General features: G+C 43.3%; 1 protein-coding gene across 4 annotated transcripts in view; it reads left to right on the top strand.

Annotated features, from left to right (window-relative positions):
• The window catches only part of celsr2 (cadherin, EGF LAG seven-pass G-type receptor 2), an 82,985-nt gene that overhangs the window by 31,174 nt on the left and 39,273 nt on the right, over window positions 1-12,538 (top strand). For all 4 annotated transcript variants that reach the window (XM_014132987.3, XM_014132986.3, XM_014132985.3 and 1 more), the window contains exons 2-3: window positions 3,179-3,892; window positions 12,130-12,352. In XM_014132987.3, the coding sequence (XP_013988462.3) occupies window positions 3,179-3,892; window positions 12,130-12,352 (937 nt within the window). The remainder of the gene's footprint in view (window positions 1-3,178; window positions 3,893-12,129; window positions 12,353-12,538) is intronic.

The following is a 12,538-nucleotide window of genomic DNA, read 5'->3' as shown; positions in this document are numbered from 1 at the left end:
ACATATGATTCAGCATGCAAATGTCAACAAAGATTAAAAAACGAAAGCAAGATGTGAATTGCCATGTTTAAGGATGAGTTTGCTGAATTGTGATGAGCTCAGTGCTGTCATGATGAAGATGGTACTGGTGCCACTCGTCACTACGTTGACTTGAAGGACAGGATGTGGTATAAGCTTTCTCAGACAACTTTTTTACTGTGCAGTTACCATTTCATGATTGATACAAGGCATGCCAATGTACACAGCTAAGCCTGTGTGGAAAAGGCACCGAGGCACTACTTTCATCTCCCCAGATTAAATGTTAAATTGAATCTCCTTGCCACCACTTTGCCCCTCTTTCCCAAAGCATCTGACTGTTTTCCATTTTTAATGTCCCTCTGACATGTTCTCACCAATTTGTTTCTGTATGCACAGACAACACAGATATGTGTGTGTGTGTGTGTGTGTGTGTGTGTGTGTGTGTGTCTGAGAGAGAAGTGCCCCTTCCCAGTCCTCCCTCCAGCTCTGTTCACTCTGCTCAGGGCCTGTAGTGTCCCAGTGCTGGAGTGGCTTGACTGGCAGCAGAAGGATTAAAGCAGTGTCAGACATGCTGCTCAGTCTTCCTTTCTCTCTGCTCCTCGCTTCTCTACTCTTTTCCCACTTTCTCTCTCATTTTGGCGCTGGGTGTTTAAACATGCCCTGTGCCAGCCTGGGATCCTGTAGCTTCCACAGTGTTGCTGCCTGTTTGTGTGGTTGGTTGGGTTCTCTCCTCCACCAAAGCTCAGCTGAGGGGTTCTGTTCTGTTCTCTGGCCCACATCCAGAGCCCCCAGACAAAGAGACTATTGATTACAGTGTAAAGGGAAGAGGAGGAAGAGGCTGGGGCTTGTTTTCACGACAGGTTTGATTTGATTAGGCATGTTTTATGTTTGCCCTTCAGGCAACAGACTAGCAAACACTGCTACAAATAAACCCCCTCTCTCTCTGGTGACCTTAAACACAGAACGCTGTAGATAAAATGTATAACAGTCAAGAATAGGATTGGTTTCAGATCTTTTTCGGACAATTTTATCTATTGATTTTCACAAAGATCCAGACAGACGGAGACAGGAGACGGGATGATACTGTAACAGAGAACATCAATAACACCAGGAATACGTTGTATAAATGTATTGTATACCTACAAATCCTTACAAATGCCTCAACCACAGAGTCTATTTGAGATGGTGAGAAGAGATGGTTGGAGAGGGCTGTGATTGTCTAACTTATGATTCCTGAACTGGGATCATGTTGACTTGTCAGGAGCAGAGGCAATTATTCACGGATGCCATGGAAGCCAGGTTTCCCCAAAAAATGGACAAAGAGAAAAACATTTCTTTCATTTCTCTGTGTTTCATACATGTCCTTCAATTCGCAAGAGGCTGAATGTATCTCACCGGAGAAAGCATACGAGCGAACGAAACAGCCCCGCTTTTGTCTCTGTGTGTAGCCCATCTATCTGATGCTGTCTGGTCACAAAAAGTATGACATTGTTGCTGCCCGTAGCATTGAATGCAAGGGAAGCCAGCGAGCATTTAGCTTCTCTTGATCATTTTTAAAATAAAATAATAGCCAATCAACGTTGAGCTAAACTGAGTAAGCTCAGCTGTGAAGTGTCCTGGCACACCCCAAAAAAAAAAGGGAAGCATGTTTGGATTTGGCTTCACACCAATTACATCAGAAGCCAAATGTCATTGACAGAACTTTAATTGTTGCCTTCTCGCGCCGTTGTCCTCCGGTGGCTAGCTATCTAAAATCGTCCCTTTCCTAAGTTAGCCATGGATGGAGATAGGGATTTGTACTTGTGGTGTCAAGGCATATGAACTTTCAGGTTATAGAGCAAACAACGCAATTATCACAACACAGGTTGAAATATGGCATTTCTTTCCTTGGCTTCCCCGGTGATTGTATCCATGTACCGCTACTATCAGGGAGTTCTGAACAACAGAATACATTATGTATTTCTGCTCTTTGAATACATTTGCAGCCTGAAGGCATCTATTTTTAATGAAGTCCTAGGTTGTGATATGGTTCAGGTTCAGCCCATGTCTTTTTTCAATGCTAGCACTGATGTTGTGTAAGTTCTCTTGATGAGAGGATCCTTTAAAATTGGAATGGCTTCCTATTGATGGGACTTTTCTGCTTGTTAGCGACATGGCTTACTTATTACTGCACTTTTTGTTTCTTGTTATTTCTGATGATGAGTCTGTCTGGGTTTTTTTTTCATTATTTCACTCACTGTGCAGTCCTCAAGATGATATTTTCTTTAAGAAGTTTTCCCCTGTGTTGTCAATGTGGTTTACAGTAACTGGAATGAGTTCTGCAAATCAGCGTACTAAAGGAATCACTCAATATGGTTTTAAGTATATAAGGTATTGGATAATTGTGGGCTGAGATGTATTTTGTAATGCAAGGCCGTGGGAAGGAATTGATAGGATGGCGTTTCAAACAACAGTAGTAAAGGCTAGAGAAGGATGAGCTGTCCTTGTATGTGAAGGGGAAAGGACATTTCAGATGTGTATAGCTCATTATACAGACAACTGAATAGCCTTGTCTTATTAACCCTTTGGATGCAGGGAGATGGATATCTGTGTTGTGAATACATGCAAAAAGGTAGCTACTAGAGAATGTTGATTTAGTCTAGGAGAGTAGGTTTTGTTTTTTCGGACCGCCTAAGTCCAAACTGAGTTTAAAAATTGTTTATTATTATACATTTTGGGGATGGAAAAATGCTTTCAGTATAAACCAGATAGAAGAGCTAATACACCTATGTACTTTCCATTTTTTTTTAAATAATATAATCTTTGAGAACTAACAATCACCAAAATAAAAGCTAAACCGTTCCGGAGAATGGAAGAATTGGGACCCTCGTTGATTTTGTCAAAATGTTTGAGCATAAGAACATTGCATTAGCCATGGCAAAATGTGTAGAATTGCAGGAAACAATCTTGAAAACTGCTAAATTCTCTCCCTGCCAAGATGGGGGGCCTCTAAAATTGTCTTACCCGGATTGAACCCAGTCGCATTGATTGCCAAGCCTCCTGCCACTCCCACCACCTAAGCCCCTTACATATTCAGAAAAAAACCTGAGTATTGTTTGTGATATAAATCCAGGTTCTGTATTATTAATACTGTGCTTCTCTCCTCTTTCTCTCCTGTCAGATGGGATCCACTCGGTGTCAGCCCAGTGTCTGCTCCAGGTCACCATCATCACAGACGAGATGCTCTCCAACAGCATCACACTGCGATTGGCCAACACCTCCCAGGAGCACTTCCTGTCCCTGCTATTGGCCCAGTTCCTGGAGGGTGTGGCCCGCGTGCTGTCAGCTGACCGCGAGGACGTGGTGGTGTTCAACATCCAGGACGACACGGACGTCAGCGCCCGCATCCTCAACGTCAGCCTGTCTGTTGCCGTGCCCTCGCACAGGGAGGAGCCGCGGGGGGGAGGAGGGGGCCCCCGGGGGCGCGACAGGGTGGGCAGAGGGGCAGCAGGGGCCAGTGGCAGGGCAGAGTTCTTTGGGTCTGAGGAGCTTCAAGAGAGGCTGTACCTGAACCGCAGCCTGCTGGCCCACATCTCCTCCCAGCAGGTGCTGCCCTTCGATGACAACATCTGCCTGCGAGAGCCCTGTGAGAACTACATGAAGTGTGTGTCTGTGTTGAAGTTCGACAGCCTGGCACCCTTTGTGGCGTCCGACACCATCCTGTTCCGGCCCATCCACCCCATCGCCGGGCTGCGCTGCCGCTGCCCCACGGGCTTCACAGGAGACTACTGCGAGACAGAGATCGACCTGTGCTACTCCAAACCCTGCGGAGCCCACGGCCTGTGTCGCAGCAGAGAGGGAGGCTACACCTGCGAGTGCCTCAATGACTATACTGGTGAGTGACCTCTCTCTTGATTTGATGTTTCATAATAAATGAAGGAATTTCACTTCGTAGATATAAACTGTCCTTAAATACATCTAAAACTAAAAGCATTGTATTTGGTTCAAAAAATTCTCTAAGACCTAAACCTCAATTAGAGTTGTACATAAATGGTGTGACCATTGAGCAAGTTGAGCAAGCTGAACTCCTAGGTATAACCTTGGATGGTCAATTATCATGGTCAAGTCATATTGACAAAGTTGTTGTGAAGATGGGGTACGTTTCTCATAAAACACAAAAATCAACTGTACAAGTTGTTCAGGCCTGTTCTTGTCCCATCTTGATTACTGTCTGGTAATATGGTCAAGTGCAGCAAAGCTGGTTCAATACAGAGCAGCACGCCTTGCCCTTAACTGCACATACAGAGCTCACATCAACAGCATGCATGCCAGTCTTTCCTGGTTGAGGCTTGACGAGAGAGTAACTGCTTCTCGTCTAGTTTTTATGAGAAATATTACTGTGACAAATTACGGATTGTCTGCATAATCAAATAACATTCAGCTCAGACACATTACATACCTCACAACACATGCCACCAGGGGTCCAAAACAAATTCATAGCAACGCAGTTTTATACAGAGCCATGATCGCATGGAACCCCCTTCCATCTCTAATTACTCAAGCAAACAGCAAATTTACCTTTAAAAACAGATTCCACGACAACTCATGGAATGGCAGGGACTGTGAGGGGAAACACTGTAACACACCATTTTTTTTAGTTACGTTGTTTGTATAATTTTTTTGTTATATTGTTGTGTTTTGAATTTGTGTAACTGTCCTTGTGTATCAGTGATTTTAGTACTTGCCATGTTTTTTGTGGACCCCAGGAAGAGTAGCTGTTGCTTTTGCAAAAGCTAATGCGGATTCAAATAAATAACTTAACAAAAGTACATTTCACATAGAAAACCACTTGAGAAATGTTGAATGTATGTGCATCTCCTGTATTTATAGTGAATAGCCTCATTCCGGTCATAGACACAGCAATGACAATATGCAACGACATCATTCTTGCCATGTGGTCATAAAGTTCATTTTCATATCTAATGTCCCATGGGAAATTCTATGGATGTATACATCATCATTCATCCATTTCATCCTACCCTCGGGTCTGTATATTGACCCTGACATGTTACAGCCTGGCTAAAGGCCTATACAGTGATGAAACCCATTCAGCTGAACTAGTTGATTTAATAATCCCTAGACCAATTAGGTGGGACTGCGTTAAACATGCGCCAGCTGGTTAACTGTTCATTCTTCCTACCCTTTCCCACTGTTGGAGAGAATGAAAAGTGCAGTCTGTGTGTGTGTAAAAACCATACCATACATCTCAATCCAGCAGGGATCAATGAAAGATTATGAACTGGTATAAAGGAAGTATGTGTAGGAGGAAGTCTGGATCAACGACACGTTCTGTTTTTGCTGAGCTAACATCAGGGTCTTACAATATGAGTGCTTTGAAGACAGGCCAGGTCCATGGTGCACCAGAATGTGGTATTGTCACAGATGGAAGAAGGAACAAGATGTCTCACAGGATATATAAATCTGAAGCAAATATGGTGGGAGAAGATGGAGCTAGATGAAACTTGGCTGACATTCTGCAAATTTTCAGTATCGATTTAAACATTCAATCTCAATACAGTTTTCTGTTCCCAAAACTAGAATCTGCTATGAACAGGGTGCACTAAGATTTGTAAACTTGACCAAAGTTTCAAAAAATTGCGTTGTTCCGATTGCAAGGGCGAATTGAGTTACTGCGCACTTCACAGAGAAGGCGTTCCCTAATGAAAACATGCAAAAACACGGCAATAGGATCTCGCTAGGTCGTCCTTGGCTCTGCCCACCTCCTTGCTTTTTCTGCCCATTATGCTTAATTTGCTCCCATTGGAAATGATGCCGACGATATATCTTGGGTTAGTTACTGGTATCTTTGGTATTGCCTTCCTGGGGCCTCTCTTGGCCTGAGGTCCTGTAGAGCTTGTAGCATTACGGCGATGAGTGTGTCTGAGAGGGGGAAAACAATAGTAATTTGACTGGTCAGCAGGAGAGTATCTCTGGGAGGAATAATGGAAGGAAGTGCTGAATTATGTATGGCTACAGATGGAGAGGGAGAAAGAGAGTGCGTCTTCCTGTCTTAACAATGCCCCCTGGTAAAAATACCTGAAATTGAAAAGTGTAACAAAGAATACGCTGTAGAGACCGTGGGCTGGGAGGATTGGTGCAAAGGAAGAACTTTTAAAATGTTAAATTTTTTGAAGATACTGAGGTACTCTGATGTTAAGCAATTACCATCTCAGCCCCAATCTCAAATGGGTTTGCTTTTAGTCTTCTTTTTCCACTTAAAGCAGATTTAGGAAGGAAAGATGTGCACACTGCTCCAAATATTATGCATATCAGGAAAATATCAAAGACGATCTGGTTTCTCTCTGCTGAAGGTGAGAGAAGTAGACAAACTAAGAGTGGATGGGGAGAATGAGAAGGGAATGGAAATATGCTAATATGAGTGATTACCAGAGTTTTTGCCCTCTGCTTTATCAAAGGGTTATGGAGTTGTATGAGTTCATTTGATTTCACCCAAGCCCTGCTCTCTCCCTATGTGACATATACTATGTTCTTTGAAGTTAACCGCTGTTCTAGTTGCATGAAATGTGGTTGGATTCTCGCTCCTTTCTAGAAAGATGGATTCAGTTTTTAAAGGGTTGTACTTACATGTACATAATTGTTGTCACTTTTACTAGACCAGTGGGTTATCTCCATTTAATAAACAGTGTATACAGTTTAAAACCATACCCTCTTGTGTGGTTCAAATCTTGGCAAGACCAGACCTTGTTTAACCTTATTTTTACAAATCACTATGATAATGTTGACTGTCAAGCATTGCGTTTTTGTAGCTCTGGTTTCTGGTTTAGGTTAGCTAGCTAGGTAGAGGGTGTTTTTAGTTTTGTTTGGCTTCAGATATTCTCTGCAGAAATACAGTGAGGGACTTGTATCCACCACCACATTTTGAAATGCAATGATCTCTATCTATTATCATCTCTAGATATGATACCCTCAATTAACCCTGCAGTCTCCACTCCAATTTATTTCACAGATAGAATGCCCCTTTCAGGATCTGCTGCCAATATTTTAGGATATCATATTGGCTTTGGAATTCCCTCCAGGTCTATGCAGCTAATTAAATGGGCCAACTGCACTGATTACAATGGTGGTCAATTATAGCGGTAATCTCTTATGGTCTCTTCAGTGGATTAGACACTTAAGGGTATCTTCTATATTATGCTAAATCAATGTATTTATTTTTTAATTTAACCTTTATTTAACTAGGCAAGTCAGTTAAGAACATTGTTATTTACAATGACGGCCAAACCCTAACCCGGATGATGCTGGGCCAATTGTGTGCCGCCCTATGGGACTCCCAATCGCGGCCGGATGTGATACAGCCTGGAATCGAACCAGGGTCTGTAGTGACGCCTCTAGCACTGAGATGCAGTGCCTTAGACCGCTGCACCACTCGGGAGCCCAATGTGAAGTGTTTCTGCCACTTCCATTGGACACATTCTGATTGTGTGGGAGAACATAATATGTTGTTCTAATAGTGAGTGGGTGTCACTCAGAGGTTCAGGTTGAGGACCACTCTTTCACATGGTCCATACTGCTGTGGGTGTGAGAGCTGAACTGTGGAGGATGGTGTGTGTGAGCCATGTCAACTCAGCAGAGTGATCCTCATCAATCTCACTTAGATCAGGGTCTGTACCGCGTTGAGCGGGCTAGCTCATTTCAACTTCATCTACTGGGCGTGCCTACCTGCTGGGTAATCAGAGTAGTAATATGATCGAGACATGCAGTACGCCTGTGTTGGGGTGATTCATAAATCATCAACTTTCAGGCTTGCTCTAATATTTGCTCAAACAAAGCCTCTGAGAGAGCAGTCAACCTCTCCTCTCCAGATCTATCCAAGACTGGGCTGGGTTGATGGGGTTGTCCTGGATGCAATCTACAGCTCCTGTTGTTCAACATGACTGACTGTTGAATTTGACACTCTCCCACTGTGCTGAGAGCCACTGTGTATGGGTGTGGGGGGTCAATTGGCTGCTCCAGGAGTGTGTGTGTGTGGGTGCTGAATTGCCTACGCCATGTGGGTGGGTAGGTAATTGCTGTGTGTGCGCTCGCGTATGTATGTGTGTCTGTGTTGGCGTGCTTGTCTGTGGTGTGGAACTGCTGTGGCCCGTGGGCGTTGCCAGATGGCAGTATGATGGAAAGCGAGAAAAAATAACAGAGCAGAGCAGCCATCAATTTCACTCATATTGGGAAGGACTGAGCGAATGATTAAGCCTGGCTGACTCAGTCTGGTACAGGACAAATGGACTGAAAATACTCACAACAACCTACTGTTGGCTCTTACCTTTAACATGTTTTATACACCATCTCCTCAGCTCCAATCTCACTACAGAATACTGCGCTGTAGCATATTTCTACACACACTCTTCCCCATATATGAAAGGAGGCTCCAGTACAACACAGTTGTTGCTGCTGCAGACTTTTACTTTGATCTAATCACGCATTTCTTTATGTTGTCGTTAGTTCTATCAGTAGCCTATAGCACACAAATGCTGAAAGCTTTATATTTCAGTGTTTGATGTTGTATTAATCAATTAAAAAATCAAAGCATGTCGTATGACTGCCTCATGGAAAGCCTCCAATATTACCCCAACTGAATTTGAATTTGGTAGATCATAGGATTGTGTTTTGTGAGATATTAGATACTGTTATTCATATAACGCTCCTACAGTCTCGGTCCACTCACCTCTGGTCTAGCTAGTTATAAAAGGCATCAGTGTTGCTTCGTGTAAGCCTCTTATCTGGTCCAGGTTCATTACCTGGCCAGTGGCGTAAAGTAGTTAAGTAAAAATACTTTTAAAGTACTACTTCAGTGTTTTGGGGTATCTGTACTATTTATGTTTTTGACAACTTTTACTTCACTACATTCCTAAAGAAAATAATGTAATTTTTACTCCATACATTTTCCTCTGACACCCTAAAGTACTAGTCACATTTATTTATGATTTGCAGGACAGGAAAATTGTACAATTCATGCAAAAGAACATCCCTGGCCATCCCTACTGCCGCTGATCTGGCGGACTCACTAAACACAAATGATTCGTTTGTAAAGATGTCTGAGTGTTGGAGCGTTCCCCTGGCTACTTTTGATACAAGTATATTTTAGCAATTACATTTACTTTTGATACTTAAGTATATTTAAAACCAAATACTTTTAGACTTTTACTCAAGTAGTAAATACTGGGTCACATTCACTTTTACTTGAGTCATTTTCTATTAAGGTATCTTTAGTTTTACTAAAGTATGATAATTGGGTACTTTTCCACCACTGCACCCGGCCCATGCTACAATGTGTTTTGCACGGTGGGATCACAATTATGCCACTCTGTCACCTTCACTACTAGTGACTGGAATCAGTGGATGAGAGAGAGAAAAATGTTCGACATGGCCTTGATTCACCCCTACCTGATTTTACACGGTAGTCACACCAGGTTAGATGTAACTGAATAAATTAAGTGTATTCTTCCAACAAACTGTCAGTTTGATTGGTGGGTTGGTGCTGTGTTGAGTAAGCCCTGTCGATAGTGCCAGGAGAGTGTAGTGTTGTCGTCCCAGCGCTGAGTTATCTTAACTCTTGTATGCCTTCACGTCCTTATGGAGAAACTGCCCATATGAGGACTCTCTACCACTCTGTTTCACTTAGGAGAGGAGACCATGCGTTTCAGTTACCTAGCAGCACAGAAACGCCCGTTTCCATTTTAGATCTGTAAAGGGGTCTCAGCAGGAGGAGTTAGTTACAGCCCACCATTTAATCCCCCTTTTTATTCACACACCATTGTTTTAAAAGACGCAGCTGAACAATTACACTAATCTAAGGATCATATAAATTAGTCATGGTAATCATTGTCTCTGTTATCACCACATTAGATTAAGTAAAGATCAGTGGAGATGATGCCAGCTATGGGCTGAGACTGAAAGGTTTCTGTGTGTGCCTATTCTTCTGGTGACTCTTTCTATTGTGTGATTCATTGGCTGTTGTTGTGTTTGATAAGCACCTCTGTCTCACCTCTGCTGAAGAGAACAGAACCCAATTATTTTTTATTAATCTGAGTGCCTTGTCAACTGGGGACATTTGATATGGTGGTTGGAGACGAGGTGTGTGTGTGGCATTAGTGTGTTGTAATTAGTTTAATAGGGTTACCCTTTCAAGTCCCTCATGAAAACATTACATGTTAATATATGGTAAAATCTAAGGAGAAATCCAACAAAGCTACTTTCCTTTTGGAAATGCTTGTATTTCAAAGTGCCACATGATTTTATAGGTCAATTTTGTCAAGTTCTCCACAGTATAATGCTTTCAGAGCTTTTGAATTGCCAGTTTTATATCTATTGGATTGCCACAAAATGGTACACTTTCTCTCATTGATATTTACCATGCTTGAGTAGTTTAAAGTGTGTGGTGTGTCTCTTCCTGCCTAAAACTGGTAAACAGAGACTTGGAGAGGGCAGGGGTAGTAAATGCTTCCAAAAAAATGGATTTGCAAGCTCCTCACATGGCCCAGCTCACCTAGCAACCGAGAGCTGTTGTTCCAGGACCCTGCACCTGTTGTGGGAGGGTGTCCCAGAGGGATGCCTGACAGAAAAACATTGGCCCTGTTTATTCCCAGGTTACCGTATAGAAAACAGAACAGGCTCAGGTGACTGCAGGGCGGAGACCGGATGCTCACTATAATGTCTCTTACTGTCTTTTTTGTACAGTTTCTGGATAGGTACTTACATGGGATATAGCCAGTACAGTTAATGTGTGTAGCTGAGCTGGTAGGTATTTTGAAGTAAACAGAATGCTACCATTTCTCCTTTCTGAGTGTTAGAAGATTTTTCTACCATAAATTACATATTTTTGATCTGCATATGATTGTAACTGTATAAAGAAGAATACATCACATTTAACTTTGAAGCCTCCTCAGTGAAAATGAGGCCACTGTAGAGCCCAAGCTGACTTTAGAGGAAGTAGAAGACTATCCCAGTGGCCCAGTTTCCTACAGTAGCCCAGCGTTGGCTGCAGCAATGCTTGACCAGATCAAGCCCTGACTAATGTCCCCTCTTCCCCTGATTTGTTTAAATAGACAGAAGTAACTTTTTGCCTGAGGCAAGTCACTGATTAATTTCCTCACGACTCATGCAGTTAGCTTTTTTTCTACTAGCGGTAGCCAATTGTCCCCAAGCGCCATCGACAAGGAAACAACAAATTGTCATAGTTCGCCAGGGTAAAGTGACTGTTCTTCTGCCTGTGTAGCCCACCACGGTACAATGCTGACTGTACTGTCATGGCAATACATCATAGGATAACATCCCCATTTTATCAAAGCTTAATCCATAATGACCACAATGACCTTGCAGTTGGATGGATGAATGACTGCACCCTACAACAGTAGTAAAACAAAGGGTTCCCTTAGTTGTCTTAGACTGAGAATCCTGTGATTGGCTGCAGGATGTACAACACAAGCCCTGTGTATGTATAGTCTATAGAGATGTTGTCTTTTTCTGTGTGGTGTGAACAGTACAGTAACTCTACACACATTGGAAGTGTTCCACGCTGCCGAGTGGCTCTGACACACATTCCAACTCGTGCAAGGAGGCGTGCAGTCTCGCCATAGCAACTGCAGCTTCTCATCCAGAGACTGGAGACCAATAGATGTTGTAAGCAGTGTGCAGGGCTACACGATGCATGAAGGCTTACTAACAGTTCCCCATTACCATAGCACTCTCTCTGTCTCTCTCTCTGACTTTCTCTCTTTTTGTCTCGTTCACTGTCTGAAATGTCTCTTCCTTGCTGCGTCCTTTGACCTCTTCTCACCATCTCTGCCTCTCTCTCACATTCCCTCCCTCACGGAGAAGGCTCGTGGTAAGTGCTGGAGGCATAATGCATCTTGTCTTGCCCCATATTAAACCGCAGCAGAAGTCTGATGAGAATAGACACTAGTGAAGTTGAACTGGAAGGGAGGACCAATATTATAATTTTTTTACCCACATAGACTGTCCAGGGCTGGCACTGAAATTTGTCACCTTGATAGTTGTAATTCTGACTGGTCTCTCTTTCCCTTCCCCCTCTCTCTCTACCCCTCTCTCTTCCTCCAGGCAAGCGGTGTGAGCTATCGTCCCGCTCCGGGCGCTGCGGCCCAGCTGTGTGTAAGAATGGGGGCACCTGTGTGAACCTGCTGGTGGGAGGGTTCAAGTGTGAGTGCCCATCTGGCGGTTATGAAAAGCCCTACTGTGAGATGACCACCAGGAACTTCCCCCTGCAGTCCTTCCTCACCTTCAAGGGACTCCGCCAGCGCTTCCACTTCACCCTCTCCCTCTCGTAAGTACAACAACTACCCCACACAGTGGGACATTGTGCCATCTCAATCATTCACTTTCGTAGTACAAGTAGCTCCCTAAATATAGTACTGTGATTCACTCCTTCTCTCCACCTCTCTCGTTCTTCTTCCTCCCACCACTCCACCCTCTCTCTCTTTTATGACTCCTCTCGAACATTACTCTCTTT

The sequence above is a fragment of the Salmo salar genome, chromosome 12 (genome assembly GCF_965601325.2).
Source record: "Salmo salar chromosome 12, fSalSal1, whole genome shotgun sequence".
NCBI classification, from domain to species: Eukaryota; Metazoa; Chordata; class Actinopteri; order Salmoniformes; family Salmonidae; genus Salmo; species Salmo salar.
Note: the sequence above shows the minus strand (reverse complement) of the source record. Positions and strands in the feature narration are given on the sequence as shown.